The sequence below is a fragment of the Homarus americanus genome, unplaced genomic scaffold (assembly GCF_018991925.1).
Source record: "Homarus americanus isolate GMGI-L3 unplaced genomic scaffold, GMGI_Hamer_2.0 scaffold23598, whole genome shotgun sequence".
Classification (NCBI taxonomy): Eukaryota; Metazoa; Arthropoda; class Malacostraca; order Decapoda; family Nephropidae; genus Homarus; species Homarus americanus.
The window spans coordinates 3,223,747-3,241,627 of NW_024731054.1; the positions used below are offsets into that span (position 1 = coordinate 3,223,747).

General features: G+C 47.9%; 1 protein-coding gene across 2 annotated transcripts in view; it reads right to left on the bottom strand.

The window, feature by feature from the left end:
* The window catches only part of LOC121867518 (rho GTPase-activating protein 7-like), a 101,820-nt gene extending 84,737 nt beyond the window's left edge, over positions 1-17,083 (bottom strand). Inside the window, exon 1 of one of the 2 annotated variants that reach the window (XM_042367496.1) lies at positions 16,609-17,083. In XM_042367496.1, coding sequence (XP_042223430.1) covers positions 16,609-16,687 — 79 coding nt within the window. In that variant the 5' untranslated portion in view covers positions 16,688-17,083. The remainder of the gene's footprint in view (positions 1-16,608) is intronic. The other variant, XM_042367497.1, reaches the window with a different exon arrangement.
* Between the last annotated feature and the right edge of the window lie 798 nt (positions 17,084-17,881).

The following is a 17,881-nucleotide window of genomic DNA, read 5'->3' on the forward strand; positions in this document are numbered from 1 at the left end:
AGGATCGGTACGTTAAATATTTTTTCTCTTAACTGGTAATGAGAGAACGTATCTAACTGGCTCCTTGAAACTACCGACACAAAAATAGATTCCACAAGGTTCTTACGTTAATTTTTCCTCATAAACTAGTAGCCAGATGGTAATTGGCTCATCTAACCCTCCACGACAACAAAGATGGTCATCTAAATGACGTAGAAACTGCACTAAGACTCGACCCAAACACAGCCTGCACGAGTCCTTGAGCAGCGACGTGATTGGCCGATTAAACCACCGGTAAGATGTAAGCGTAACGTGATTGGTTGGCAATACCATGAGTCAGAGCCAATGAGGGGGCCTTTGTATCTACCTGGTGTGGCCCCACGAGACAAAACAGGTCACTTAACATACACCTACACTGCGTCCAGCCTCTTGCATTATTATCTAACTCATTTTAACTTACGATCAAGATAATTTTAACTTACGATCCAGCTAATTTTAACTTACGATTCAGCTAATTTTAACTTACAATTCAGCTGACTTGTATTTCGTGTGCAGTGATCTTAAGTTCTTGTCCAGATAATTCTAACTTATTGTCCAACTGATCTCATCATTCTCCTCAGCTAATTTTACAGGTTTATTGAGGATGTGACAGTAGTTAAGAGTGATGTGTGTGTGTGTGTGTGTGTGTGTGTGTGCGTGTGTGTGTGTGTGTGTGTGTCTTAAATGAACACACACACACACACACACACACACATTTTCTTCCAGAGTTCCAGCGGTTACTAAAACAGACGAACATACAGACAAACGGATAGCATTTCCTGGGACATAACAAAAGCTTAGTCAGTGAGTGAGTCATCTGTCTGTGTGTGTGTGTGTGTGTGTATGTGTGTGTGTGCGTGTGTGTGTGTGTGTCGGCCGCCCACGTCTACGCTTTACGCTACTCCTCCTGATGGGCGTCGCTGGTCGTGGTCTGAGGGCGTGGGCGGCAGAGTTAAGGATCGGGGACACAACTACTACTACCACTATTACCACCACCGCCCATCACCACCACTATCCTTTACTACTACCATAACCACCATTACCCATCATTAATATATACTACCACCACTACCCACCACTACCACCATCATCCATCGCCAACAGAGGGGGAGAAGGAGAGAGAGAGAGGGAGGCAGCGGGGAGATACAAAGAGGGAGGGAGAGAAGAAGGGAGATAAAATAGAGGGAGAGAGAGAGAGGGAGGAAGGCATGCGGAAGTACCCGACTTAACGCGAAGCAGGAAACCTTATGAGAACTATCTTACGAGGAGGAGGAGGGGTAGGAAGAAGAACAGAAGGAGGAGAAGGAAAAAGGAGGAAAACGAAGCCAGTCTCTCTCTCTCTCTCTCTCACAGTGGGCGGGCCAGCAGGGTGAGGAAGGTGAGGTCTACCCGAGGCTGGCTGACCGTGGCTAGGAGGGGTGCCGGCTGCCCTGGTGGTCCACTGGTCAGCACGATCACTTAAGTTTCCCCCAGCCACACCGAGGCCCAACCTGTACACGGCAGGTGGAGGGTACAGTATACAGAGGGGTACCTGAGACACACGGTACTTGCAATAAATGGTACCTACAAAACATGGTCCCTACAAAACACGGTACCTACAACACGTCAACTTACGAGAATGAACCAAGGGTATTCACAGAAAGACAGGGAGCCATCATTAACACACAAGCTACTCGGAACAAGGAAGTGTATAGTACAAAACAAGCGAATCACCTGTACAACAACCACCCTAATATTTACAAGCCAACCCACGACTGCACCTGACCTGGCCTCTCTCACACACCGGCAGCAGGAGCAGAGATACGCAAATCTCTCTCTCTCTCTCTTTATCGTCGGGATATCAGTGAATCAGATGGCTTTTACACGTTGAGTGGGGCAGGAGAAGGAGGAGAGGGAGAGAGAGGGAGGAGGAGAGGGAGAGAGAGGAGGAGGAGAGGAGAGAGAATCATTTCAGCGATACGACCACAAACCGGTTATCAGTGAGTTGCAGCCTCCTTAAGAGATAACTCGAACCTGGGACCACTGGTTTCTCGGGTGAATGCGATAAACACTCCACCACGGCTTTGATGGGCGATGTGAAGTATTTAGAGAACGTGGGTCATTCAGATATGATTCGAACCATGGGTCAGTGGGTGGTTATTTCAGTACAATAACCACCACGCCACATTACAGGTTCTTTGGGGGAGTGATGGGGATTGTGAGGGAGTGAGGAGCATAATGATGGGAGGAGAAACTAATGGCGGACTCACAGGTGGCAGACACACGCACCTGACCTAACGCGTGAGGATGACTGCCCAGGTGAGGAGATCCTGCTGAGAGGTGAGGTTAGAGTTAGGTTAGACTAAGTTAAGTTAAATTAGAATAGGTTAGGTTATGGCGATGAACATATACCGTAGGGGTACAATAGGGCACACTAGGCGGTACACTAGGGGGGGGGGGTGTGGGTCACCTTGGACAAACACCTTCGGTCCCTTTTTTCCGACACACTGACGGAACCTTCTTAAAATTCACACCTGCTAAAACAACATGACTGACGTGCACACCGCCCACACCCCCGCCCACATTAACGCTTACACCTCCTCCCAGTGACGGCCATACTAACGCCCACACTCTCCAACCACCAACACCCACACTCCACCACCCACACTCCTCCACCAACACCCACACTCCACCACCACCACCACCACCACGCTCCACCCTGAGGCCTTTCAATGTTTAAGGCGGACTAATATGCTAATGGCCACCGGGGGACCTGTATTTAAGCCCTGCATATACCCGGGTTACGTACAGAGGCCGCGGGCTGTGTGGTGCCGCTGCTCCGGTGTGGGTGTGATGAGGAAGCAAAGTGAGAGGCAGGAGGAGGGGGTGAGAGAGGCAGGGGGAGAGTGAGAGAGGCAGGGGGGAGAGGCAGGGAGGAGGTGGGGAGGGCAGGAGGTGAGAGGCAGGGGGTGAGAGGCAGGAGGAGGTGAGAGAGAGCAGGTTATAAGCCCTGGTTAGATTATAACTTGTCTACAGGTTAATGAATGATTAGAGGGAGGCGCTCTTGACACCTGGGGCTGTTTCCTTCTTGGGGTTGAATGAACGTTGGGTAATTCTCTCTCTCTGTCTCTCTCTCTCTCTCTCTCTCAGGGGTTGAGTTAGTGTTAGGAGGAAGAGAAGGAAGAAGCACCTATAGAGACCAGTGACCCTCGTGGTGGTGTTTAAGCTAACGTGAAGGTCAACTAACGTGAAGGTCAACTAACGTGAAGGTCAACTGACGTGAAGGTATAGAGAAAAAAAATTCACTTGTGTCTTGAGAAATATTTTTTCCTTCTTTCCCAAGTCGAGGATTGAAAGTTTCCCCCAAGTAGTGTACCGAGATGCCAGTGCAAACAACCCCCCCCCCTACCACGCTCTCGTCTGTCTGTCTACCCACCCACCCAAACCAACCCACTCTTCCATCTAACAAAATACCCACCCACCCGCCCATCCACCCACCCACCCAAAACCAACCCACTCTTCCATCTAACAAACTACCCATCCACCCGCCCACCCACCCACCCGCCCACCCACACACTCACACCCCAAACCACTCATTCACACATATATATTCACCCAGCCAGCAACACAGGTACAATAAAGACGAACGATAATTGTCTTCCTTAAAGGTATATAAATTATTTATGACTTAGGCTAGGCAACACACACACCTCTCTCTCTCTCTCTCTCTCTCTCTCTCTCTCTCTCTCTCTCTTAAGCGGTCACCTTCTCTACTTACCTGTTCATCGACTCATGGACACACTGGGAAAACTCAAGAGGGGGAAACAGAGAATCAGTTGAGTCAGTTAGTCACAGTAGGTTATTCTGATGTGTTCATAATATAACACACCTTACTACTACTACTACTACTACTACTATTACTACTATTACCATTAGTATCTGGATATCTGAATCTACCACGACTACTAACTACCATTGACCACAAACTCTCACCCATTAGACCTATACCAACCACAATTCTAAGCCTCACCACCACACTACCACTTCATCCTACCACCAGCACCCCCCCACTACCCTCCCCCGCCCCACACCACCACCCCACTACCCTCCCCCGCCCCACCCCCCACTACCTCCCCCGCCCACCACCCACCTCACTACCCTCCCCCGCCCCAAACAAGCGTAACAACCTCCCCCGAGCGATGGTGTGCAGAGATTTCAGCAAGACCACAAGGCCACGTCCTCACCTCCCCCCAGACACATCCTCACCTCCCCCACAACACAGATCACAGTCTTGCGGGTACAATGCTTCTAAGCACAAAAAGTCTTGGGTATGGTGTGACGCCATATTATATTTTTTTTTTTGTGTGGGTGTTTTGGAATGGGTTAGGTTCGTGAGTAGAATTGTACCATAACTGTGTGCCCTGAGACCACTATCCCAGTCTGTGTGTGTGTGTGTGTGTGTGTGTGTGTGTGTGTGTGTGTGTGTGTGTGTGTCTTGTGATAACATCTTACTGGTGTTAATGTGTTCGTACCACCAGCTTACCTGACACTCTCTCTCTCTCTCTCTCTCTCTCTCTCTCACCTCCCTGTCTTCCTCCTTCTCACCTCCTCCCTCTTCCCACCTCTCTTATTTCCTCCTCCTCCTGTCATCACCCCTGCCTTAACCTCCTCTCCCCTCACTCCCCCAGGCCAGCTCCTCCCTCCCCAGCAATAAACCTTTTTTTTTTGGGGGTGATTAATATTGGTCATGGAACGCTGTAGAGCCACCCCACACAATGGTGGTTGGGTTAAGATCAATGCTGGGGTGGTTAGGTTAGGTTAAGATCAATGCTAGAATTGGTTAGGTTAGGTTAAGGTCAGCCTTCAAATTGGTTAGGTTATCAGTAAGGTCAGCCTTCAAATTGGTTGGGTTATGTTAAGGTCAGCGCTAGGTAGTTGTATAGAATGTAATGACCTAGGGGGGGGTGCAGCTAATCTTCAAGTGATCCAATATCGATTCAACACACCAGAACAATAAGGGCGTATCTCCACAACCTGCCCGACCACCATTAACTAAATTTTTCCCAGAATTCCTGTTTGGTATTCCATTGAGACCCGGTTGGTGACTCATACTCGTGGCTGACGGCTGATATCGGGTACTGACGGCTGATATCGGGTACTGACGGACGATATCGGGTACTGACGAGTGATATCGGGTATTGGTGGCTGATATCGGGTACTGAGGGGTGATATCGGACACTCACAGCTTGATATTGAAACAGTTGGTTCGTCACTCATAGCTGGTTCGACACTCACAGCTGGTCAGTCACTCCAGCTGGTCACTTACTCAAAGCTACATGACCCCAGCTTGGTAAGAAGGGGGAAACAGCTTCACTTCGACACCACCACAGCGTAACAAGTGTCACCCTGAGCCAGTGACCGGGTACTGGGTGGCGGGGGAGTGACCGGGTACTGGGTGGCGGGGGAGTGACCGGGTGCTGGGTGGCGGGGGAGGGGTGTTACTGTGACCCCATCGTGCCCAATACCGTATTAAACAGCCCATCACGTGTCTCCCGAGCCCTTCACTAGTACCTCCCCCTCTCGTCCAGAGTTTGTGTGTGTGTGAAACAGATCCTACACTGATAACCCCTCCCCCCCCACTACCGTACGCACTCACAAAACGTAAATAAACAGGAGCAGTAGTGGCCAGCCTTCGTACAAGCCAGCTGTGTTGACGTACTCTCAGGGGCCATACACAAACCTCCACAGACTGTCGGTGTAATCACGTCGGGCAGTCGGTGGAGGATGTCGGGGCAGGTGGTGGAGGATGTCGGGGCAGGTGGTGGTGGTGGAGGATGTTGGGGCAGGTGGTGGTGGTGGAGGATGTTGGGGCAGGTGGTGGTGGAGGAGGATGTTGGGGCAGGTGGTGTAGCAGAGGGCTTCAGTCACCTAAGAATGTGGTGGTGGCAGCAACGGCAGGCGGCATAATCGAAGGACCGGCTGCCGCCCCTGGGAATATGCACGCAAAACTCCCACCCCCAACACCACCCTGTCACCCCACCACCCCAGAACCTGTTGCTTGGGAGGTTCACACGTCCTGGTTCTTCATGACTCACACCGATACGTATAAGGAAGACACCCGAAAGCTAATCTCCAGGAGCAGGTCTCACAGGAAGCTAATCAGCCAATCTTCACACTAGGTAATAAAAGGACACAATCATCTAATCTTTTAACAGCCCGTCTGAATGGAAACTAATCTGCTAATCATCACAGCAGGTGTTACAGTGGGCCAGGTAGGTTTCTCCTAACACACAGCATCTTAAAAGTACCTATTACTGTCTCCAGAGAAAGTACTTCACCCTGGGGAGCTACTGTCTCTTCCCCCCCACCCCATGATGTGTGTATGCAGTACCACGTCACCCCCCTCCCCAAGTGACACGTGTGGGGTCACCTGCAAGTACCACGGTCACCCCCTCCCCCCAAGTGACACGTGTGGGTCACCCAAGTACCACGTCACCCCACCCTCCCCAGGAGGTCACCCACCACTCACCCCCCCATGACACGTGTGAGTCACCCCCCCCGGGGTCACCTGCAAGTACCACGTCACCCCCTCCCAACACCCAGGTGACAGTCAACAGAGGTTATGTCTTCCTTGTCCCCATCCTAGTAACACATGGCACATTAATTAACCCGTTAATTATGTTCCCTTTTTCTAAGGTAGGCACGTTTTACCTGTTAATTAATGGCTAATGAATAATTATCTACCTTAGCACATCTAATCAATGTTTAATTTCAATCACTCACTACACCACCACATACCATCACCAACACACCTGTCCTATCACCAACTCACCTGTCCTATCACCAACTCACCTGTCCTATCACCAACTCACCTGTCCAGTCACCGGTATACACCACCACCACCACACCCATAACCACACCATCACACACCGCCACACCCATAACCACACCCATCACTCTGCCACACCCATAACCAACACCATCACACACACACACCCATAACCACACCATCACACACGCCACACCACCACACCATCACACACTGCCACACCCATAACCACACCATCACACTCTGCCACACCCATAACCACACCATCACACACTCACCACACCATCACTCTGCCACACCCATAACCACACCATCACTCTGCCACACCCATAACCACACCATCACACACTGCCACACCCATAACCACACCATCACACACTGCCACACCCATAACCACACCATCACACACCACCACACCCATAACCACACCATCACCACTGCCACACCCATAACCACACCATCACACACTGCCACACCCATAACCACACCATCACTCTGCCACACCCATAACCACACCATCACACACTGCCACACCAACCACACCATCACTGCCACACCCATAACCACACCATCACTCTCTGCCACACCCATAACCACACCATCACACACTGCCACACCCATAACCCACACCATCACACACCGCCACACCCATAACCACACCATCACTCCTCTGCCACACCCATAACCACACCATCACACACTGCCACACCCATAACCACACCATCACTCTGCCAACCACAACCACACACACCATCACACACTGCCACACCCATAACCACACCATCACACACTGCCACACCCATAACCACACCATCACTTCTGCCACACCCATAACCACACCACCAACAACACTACCACACCATCACTCTCTGCCACACCCATAACCACACCATCACACTGCCACACCCATAACCACACCCATCACACTGCCACACCCATAACCACACCATCACTTCTGCCACACCCATAACCACACCATCACACACTGCCACACCCATAACCACACCTATCACTCTCCCACACCCATAACCACACCATCACACTCTCCACACCCATAACCACACCATCACTCACTGCCACCTATAACCACACCATCACACACACACACAAATCCCCCAAAATAGTAACACAAAACAGACAAAACACACACTGACACCTCCCCACACATGCACACACACACAACACCTTATTTGTAGGTTGGTATTGAGGGTAGCTGGGCTTGTTGTGGTGGGAGTGGAGAGTTAGCAGGGTAGTAGTGGTAGGTAAGTGGTAGTAGTAGTAGTAGTAGTAGTAGGTGAGTGGTAGTAGTGGTAGTAGTAGTCATGGTGGTAGCCGTACTGTGATGTGCCGTAATGAGTGAGAAAGCTAGGCTACTGTAACGCTCCTTCACCTCTCCCCGGATATGGCAGACCTCCTCCTCCCCAGCAGGAAGTGTACCAGCTGCCCCCCCTTCCCTCATCCAGGTCCACACACACACACACACCAGTGAGACCATTACCTGAGTCTCTTGTCACGTGATTGGTATCTCTCTCTCTCTCTTCCTGTGTTAACTATGTATATTTTTGCGGGCGTTTTCTCTCCTGCGTTTCCTGTCCCACGTTGAGATTTTTTCATGTCACGCCCACACCTGGTTGCCTGACGCCCACCTAGTTGTCTGGCGCCCACACCTGGTTGTCGATGCCCACCTGGTTACCTGACGCCCAATACATCCCGCACGCTCACACTATACAGACATTTGGTTGGGTCATGTTTACTTATCTGCCACAACCCACACTCAATTTTTCCCCACGCCCATCATATATAGTATTCTTACCCATATAGCCAGTCATGCATGAGCACCCACGCCCGCACACCCATTCCTACAGATCCACCCACACAACCATGCTTACAGTCTCGCCCCACACACACACACATCATTGATACCTAACTAAACCAAACAGACTAACTAACAAACTACAAGAATCATAAGAGTCCAACACACAACAGTTGAAGGTTAGGTTGGATTATGTTAAGATGTGTTATGTTAGGTTATATAGGTTATGCTATGCTATTATGTTGGGTTAGGTTAATATCTGTACATAAAAATACCAGAATTTAATATACAACTCATTAAAATCTGGACACTGTTTTTCGATGATCTCTGTATTAAGGCGGGGAGCCACTTGGGGTTCCTGGAAATCTGTAATTAAATCTGAACGCAACACTGAGGTCATTCTAGACGACAACAAGATACGCATTCTCGGCTTATATTAATATTACGTAATATCCCCATCCAGGGTTCGAACCTTTGTACCGGAGGACGTCAATCTGAGGCGACAACCACTCCCACAGGCCATCAAACCTTATATAAAATAAACTGAGAGAGAGAGAGAGAGAGGGGGTGCTGCGTCACCCACACCACCTGTAATTAACTCCTGCCAAATAAAAATGTACCTTTAAACACCAGTCAACAAAAGAGGCGGATGATGAAATAAAAACAAAAACAGTAGTAACCTGATAATACTTGCGCCGGCGCTCACACACACACACACACACACACACACACACACACACACACACACCCTATCCGTGTCTCTACCCCTTCCCCCTCTCCTTCATATACTATTTACACACTATACTATCCTATCCCATCCTGCCAGCCCACACCACCTATCTCATACCCACACCCCCCCTGCCCCCGACCAGCACCACAGCACCCACACTTCTCCCCACGGCCAGCAGCACTCCCCACTCGGCCACCACCCCGCCCGTCATGCCCACAATGGTATCAACAAAGCCGCCGACGACTTAACGTTATAAAGACGCTGAAGAAGAACCTGACGAGGGAGACGCAGCCAGTACTGACCGTTATAACAGTACAGTCTATTGAACCTTTACTTCAGGACCATGAAACAAGACCTTGGCAGGGTCCTACATAGTTTGACAGGACCACCGTAGCTCAACACTCGGCACCTCGAGGGTAAAAAAAAAACACAAAAAGTTGATATTACCGGAACGCTTATGTATACCAGCGAGGTGACCCTTCAAGGTGACGCTCCAGTGTACGTGTGTGTGTGTGTGTGAACATGCTTTGTAACTAAGGATATAAGAATATACTTACTCTCTCTCTCTCTCTCTCTCTCTCTCTCACCCATGACAACACACCATCATCCACACACCATCCAGCATACTCCACCACTTACACCCATCATCCACGTACATAATATTATACACTTTCCTCCACACTTTTGCCTCCCACAGTATAATTCACCTCATCATACCCGCCACTTATACTCCTGGGAACAAATCATGCAAATGCGGCTTTTTCACGGTAGGATATTTTTTGTAATGATTTGAGGTGAGCAGGTGTGGGCTTGTGAGGGCAGGTGTGGGCTTGTGAGGGCAGGTGTGGGCTTGTGAGGGAAGGTGTGGGCTTGTGAGAGCAGGTGTGGGCAGGTGTAGGAGGGTGTGGGCAGGTGGGTACAGGTGATCACCTGTCTAGCGTGTTTCAGTAGCCGGGGGCAACACACACACCCGGAATAGTGTGGCTTGTCTGATCATCTGATACACCAAGACAAGAAATATATCATTTTCAAAACAGGAACTCTGTGTGTGTGTGTGTGTGTGTGTGTGTGGAGATTTGATTGCTCGCGTGTGAGTGTGAACATATGTGTGTGTGCGTGTTAACCCCGTCATTAGGAACCCAAAACCCTATATATTTAAGCTATCGTATTATCTAGATATATAATTTAAACCACTAAAAAAAACCGTATCATAAAGACAGACATACACACACATCATCTTAAACCAACAATCACAAGAAAAAATAAAAACACCGTAAGAATCATCAAGACTTGAAAGCTCATCAATCTTAAATTAAGAGAAAATCCTAACTTACGATTCTTTGAGCACTACCTCCCCTCCCCCTCCCCCCACCTCCAAATTTCCACTTACGCTAAAAAAATATATCGTATTATTTTTTAGCATCGGGAGCCATGACTGGAGTGGAGGAGGAGGTAAGAGTCAAGGAGGAGAAGGTATGCTGGAGTGACATTTGACGGAGGCCGCAGTAGAAGTAATCTCTCTCTCTCTCTCTCTCTCTGGGGTGTTTACTGTACGTAGGGGGAGGAGGTGAGGGAGGAGGGAAGAGATGGGATGTGGGGGATCAGGGGGGTTATGATAGTAGTAAGGGGGCGGTGGGGGAGGGGGTGGGGTAGGGGGAGGGGGTGGGGGGGAGAAGGGTCTACCGTTAGTCACTGTTTTATGAGAACATCAACAGTACGGTACTGATGTGTTGTTCTCTTTCACAATGACCACTGACCCACTGCCCTGACCTAACCCTTACGTACTAAACAGCGTCACAGTATTTGACCCACCTGCGCCGTGAGAGAGAGAGAGAGAGAGAGAGAGAGAGAGAGAGAGCCGCAGGACACTCCACACACACACACACTGGTAAGTTGAGACTACACGACACAAAGCAACTTTAGCTAACAAAGAAACGTTTATAAACAACACAAAACGAGGCAAACCAATACAAACAATGGAAATCAAGGTAGACAAACCAAACAACTCAAGGGAGACTAACCAAACAATGCAACTCAGTGTTACAAAAAACAAGGCAACACCCAATGAACGCAAGACGTGGGGGTGGGGGGGATGAAATGTGCTGGTCCAGACTCCACCGATCACCTGCAGCAGTGTGGAAGGTCATTTAGTTACGTGATTCTGCTACCTGGGGTTAGCTCGAAATATATCGCTCGTTAGTGAACCCCTGAACATATCGCCTGTTAGTGACCCTTCTGAATATATCGCTGTTAGTGAACTCCTCTGAGATATATCGCCTGTCCCAGAACCTCTGAGATATATCGCCTGCTTCCAGACCCTCTGAAATATATCGTTCGTTTGTGACCCTCTCCTGAAATATATCGCCTGTTAGTGAACCTCTGAAATATATCGCCTGTTTGTGAACTCCTTGAAATATATCGTCCGTTTGTGACCCTCTGAAAGAGTATCGCCTGGCTAGTGAACCTCTGAGAGTATCGCCTGTTTCAGGATCCTCTGAAATATATCGCCCGTTTGTAACTTCTCTGGAAATATATCATTCTGCCAGATCCTCTCTGAAATATATCGCCTGCTTCCAGAACCTCTGAAATATATCGTCTGTTTGTGCAAATCTCTGGAAATATCGCCTGTTAGTGAACCTCTGAAATATATCGCCTGTTTGTGATCCTCTGAAATATATCGCCCGTTTGTGACCCTCGAAATATATCGTCTGTTTGTGACCCTCTGAAATATATCGTCTGTTTGTGACCCTCTGAAATATATCGCCTGTTTGTGAACCTCTGAAATATATCGTCTGTTTGTGACCCTCTGAAATATATCGCCTGTTTGTGATCCTCTGAAATATATCGCCTGTTTGTGACCCTCTGAAATATATCGTCTGTTTGTGACCCTCTGAAATATATCGTCTGTTTGTGACCCTCTGAAATATATCGCCTGTTTGTGAACCTCTGAAATATATCGTCTGTTTGTGACCCTCTGAAATATATCGCCTGTTAGTAACCCCTGAAATACATCGTCTGTTAGTGAACCTCTGAACATATCGTCTGTTAGTGAACCTCTGAAATATATCATCGCCTGTTAGTGAACCCTGAAACATCGAATGTTCGTGACTTTTTTCACCTGTCTACTTCACAAACACTACAGGAGCTTACTATCGCCCTGAGAGAGAGAGAGAGAGGAGGTGGATGCCCCCTGCAACGTGATGACAGAAACAGACGGACTAACACCACCACCACCACGCAGCCGTCCTCCTCCTCAACACTTGCGCAACCTCCTCCTACACTCACCCCCTCACTCTCCAGCCCAGAACGGTCGCGGATCTTCTCAGCGCCCCTCCTCAATGCCCCTCTCACATCCCACACGGTGTGCCCTGATGATCCTGACGACATCAACCTGGAGGAACAGAGAGCTCCTGGCTGGCCTGTGTCTCAGCAGCCAATCTCCAACTTGCTGCCATTACCCTGTTTTAGAAAATCTCAAAAATCCTCTTACGTGGTCACCTGAAGATTAGACACCCAAGTTTATTTCACCTGATGATTAAGTTCCCTAATGCTACCTGGTGGGGTTAGGTTGGGTTAACGTTAGGGTGTCTAATCTTCAGGTGTTCCCAACCATGTAATAATTCTTGAAGTTAATGTATTAATTTTTTTTGGTGTACTCCCAGGGTAAATAGTTTCAACGTGTGTCTAGTTATTAGCCACAGAACCTAATTAAACTGGGACTAAAATAATGGAAAAATTCAGTCAAGTTACCTAAAAATATTATCTTACATATGAACTAATTTAACCCAGTATTAGAATATTTACAAAACAAAACATTCTGAAACACAACACACACACACACAACACACACACACACACCACACCACACACACACCGATAATATACTAGAGCCATGAAGGTTCGAACACCAATGAACACTAAACCCTCACCGTCTCGACTCTCAATTGGTGTTCGACAACTTTCGACTCATCACATAGAAAGACTCTCCGGGGCATAATGACGGGTCCTTCTGATATATATTTAGGAGAGGATGATGGCGGGGTGCCTTTCACTCAGCGGATCACTCTAAGACAACTTGGTGACAATAACAAACAAAAATAAAATAACATACAATAGTTTTTAACATAAGATTATTTTTCTCCTCAAAGTCGTCAGGAATGAAACTCTGCCTTAACAATCCTACAGCTGCTGAATCACTAAGACAACTACCACAATGGCAGTTAATTTGTTTAATATATAAAGACCAATGATAAAAAGGTTTTCCAGAGAGAGAGAGAGAGATGGGGAGGTGAGTGGCGTAAGACCAAATAGGATATGTACATGAATGGAGGGGGAGGAAGAGGAGGAGGAGGAGGAGGAGGAGGAGGAGGAGGAGGAGGAGGAGCAAGTACACAAGGACAGAAGGAGAGAAGAGGTAGATGAGGAGGAGGAGGAAGAAAAGATGACGAAAAAGGAGTAGGAATGAGGAAGGACAGAGGAAGGGCGTGTGGGCGCCAGAGAGTGTTGAGCAAGGAGAGACTATAGCAGTGCTCGGCGGAGACCCACACAACCTTCCTTCCTCCTCCTCCTCCTCTGTTCTTCTTCCCCATCCTCCTCGTATTTCTCCTATTCTTCTCCTTTCTTCCTCCTCATCTTTCTTCCCCCACTCCTCCCCTCATCCCCCCTCCTCCCCCCCCCCCCACACCCTTACATAAAGAAATCCTGTACTCAACAACTACAGTAAACAAACGCTTACAAACACGTTAAATATTTTCAGTCTACATCAACACACACACACACACACACACACACACACACGCACACAGGACATATGAAACGAATAATCACAACAACAATAATAATAACACGAATAACACTCGTAACAACTACAACCTTTACTCACCACCACCAAGTCACATATAACCATTATGTTTCTCACAAGTGTTCACCAGCCGCGTGCGTCACAACTTTCTCATAATGACAAAACAAAGCCTCACCACCACTATCTCCCCCACCAGTACTCCATCAATACCTTATCCACCTCCACCACCATCTCCATCACTATCACCACCATCATCACTACTAGTAACACCATCTCCACCACTATCACCAGTATATACATTATCCACCACCACTATCACCACGGCGACTAACATCACCACCCACTATAACCCCCACACCCCCACCCCCACCCCACACCCCCACCACTGGCGCACCAAGAGGGGAGATGTACAGTACAGGAAACAGCCAAGCAGCCTGTACCCAACCCACCACTTAAGCGTTAGTCGTACCCACAACAACAACAGCGGCTCATTACCAAGCTCTTGTGTGTGGGACAACATTACCACTAAACAAGCCTTCAAAATTACGTAGTTCACTAATGACATCGTGTGGGGGGAGGGAGGGGGGGAGAGGGGGGAGGGAGAGAGGACGATGGGGTGGCGTAGGAGAAGTGGAGGGAGAGGAGGGAGGGAGAGGAGAGAAGGAAGAGGAAAAGGGGATGAGAGGGGGTGGGAGGAAGGAAGGAAGGAAGGGAGGGAGGGAGGGAAAAGGAAGAGGAGGAAGAGAGAAGAAGAGAAGCAGGAAAATGAAGAGGGGATAGAGTGAAGTAAAGAAACTACCATATTTAGTAACACCACATAAATATTGCTACGTGATAATGATAATAATAATATGCCATTAACGTCACCTATGGAATTAAATACATAAATCGGAATGTTCGTCTGGGTGATCATTCTAAATAACCTTTCTTTACCTGAGTCACGTCACAGAATCATAAACTAATCTTCCTTGTGTTAGAATCAAATAAAATCAAGGGTGTGTCAATATCCCAGTAGAGGCTTTACCACAGGGAACATGACGAGCATTATAATGAGACTGAACATGTCATCGGTACAAATATTGCAGCAAAGACCATTAACTGCGTCCACCTACACACACACACACACACATGTACATATACCCGGTACACACAGTCACACACAAGGCTAGTCAGACCACATACCAACAACCGCCACACCCACACCACCATACCCCCAAGCCACACCTCCCCACCCCCCCCCCCCACGCACGCACACACACACACGCCAGAGAAGTACAGAAACACACTCTTGTCCTAAAACGATACCAACCCCACACAAGCTTTGAACAATGTGGGTATGGGTGGGTGTGGGGGGGTATCTCAGAGGCATGTGGGTCCTGTGGTGTGGGTGTGTGTTTGTGGGTAGGTATGGGGCCTATGGGAGGTGCCTAATGTTCAGGTCATCCATAACTTGCACCAGGTATTCGATTTTCACAACCTATAAAACAACCCAGGACGCAAGAGACTGGACACAGGTGTAAACAAGCCAGCCACTAATCACTCTCCACAGGTAATAAAAACACACAGGTGGATCATTTATCAAACTGTGTGAACGACTCGGTAAACCTATGTAAGGAGTGTCCAGTCTAACTCCAGTCACACAGTCAACTACAGTCATACAGTTACTATCTCCGTGTCTTGCCACTTATAAATAAACGTCAAGGAACAGGTAAGATTAATAATAAACTAAAGAAACAAATAATCATGATAAAAGGGTAATAACTGAATTAAGGTGATAAGTAATGTAAGCATATGCAGATTAGAAACCTAAACCTATTGCACCTGATAATTAAACACCTTAACCTAACCCTCGCCTCCAAGTAGAGTTACGGTGAATTTTGTTTAAGGTGTAGAAGCTGTCGCCAACACAACAACCACACCCTGAGTTAACGAGCTGCATGACCCAGTGTCGAGGAATAGTCCAAGAAGACCGGACAACTCGCCAACTGCACTGGATAACCATTACCCCGGAATACGATCCATAAATCGATTAACATTCAGGTCCCCAATTACTGCTGGGTAGACAGGCATACACACACTAGAGGCCAGACAACACACCATATTTCTCTCTCGACTCCAACTAGTCAACAAATCACTCACTCCCTCCCCTAATGGACGACACGAGCGGTAATACGGGGAGGTGTGTGTGTGCCACTACAGGGGTGAGGTGCCACTACAAGGGTGAGGTGCCACTACAAGGGTGAGGTGCCACTACAAGGGTGAGGTGCCACTACAAGGGTGAGGTGCCTCAAGAAGGGTGGGGTGCCACAACAAGGGTGCTGTGCCACTACAAGGGTGAGGTGCCACTACAAGGGTGAGGTTCCTCAAGAAGGGTGCAGTGCCACTACAAGGATGAGGTGCCACTACAAGGATGAGGTGCCACTACAAGGGTGACCTACCATTACACGTGAAGCACACACAGCCATACAGCTGCGGTGGTGAAGGCTGTGGTTGCTGTGTGGTGGCCTCTAACAGCATGACGGCTGTGGTAGTAGTGTGGTACTCAGGATAAATACCAAGGTACCACTACACCGCTGTCGTTACCACAACTTCATCTCACTGGTACTGTGGGAGTACTGATCGAGGAGGACATGTCACGTATTTTCTGGTGTTTGTCTTCGAGTCGAGTTTTAATATTTACAAACAAACCACAACAATCCCCCAGTACTACACTTTAAAACATTCTTTACGTATATTTCATAGTAGATCTTCACACTGAATCATTCAATAGTATTCATTATTGGTAAATCATCGTCTGTCTTTATTTAGACGTACACACAACACCCGTTACAGTAAATAAACAATGAGTGTTCAATACACGTGTATAGGGAGGCAGGAGCGCCACACCCTCCACCATCCTCGTATCCTGTGGAACTAACCCCGTGAGATGAGGTGAGTGACGTTGATGCCAGGCGACCTTGGGAACATATCGTACAGTGCGGCCTCCCAACCACATGCTCTAGACGCCGAGTAACGAACATCTATAGTGAAGATTACAGCATTTATAACAATATCTCGTAAATTTCTTCATATATATAAATTCTATCGTCTATGAACTCACAGTAACGCAGAGTGACGGAGTATTCTTGAGTTACTACTATGGTTACTCACACGTCAGGCACCCACGCGAAGATGGGCGGTACCCTATTCCGGGAAGATTTAACTATCAGAAGGACACTATATAACTAGGAAATAATAGGATATATTAACACATACATACGCACACATATACACATGAAAGACACAACAGATACACATACATACTAGGTACATATACAGACAAAAAATGCATAATTGAAAATGTTAAAATTCGAGGATATTAACACCCACTGCTGCACCCTACTGTTCACAAAGCTGTCAATCACGTGGTTGACAACAATTGTTTCCAGTTCCGGAACACTTACCCCCACCCATCCCACCAAACACTACGCTCCTTTCCTTTAAATCATCTCTTAAAAAAATATCTATTGTCTAAGTATTAATATTTCTTGTAACACCTACTATATTTACAGTACCTGCTTTTATTGTACCATCAAAACCGTTTTATCGGAAATTATCATGTTAATAGATAAGTAATTACCATTGCAATAAATATAATTGCCAACTAGACATAATCCTGACAGCTCTGTCCTCTTGTTCAACCTTATTACTGTACACCCCAGGTTGTACTGC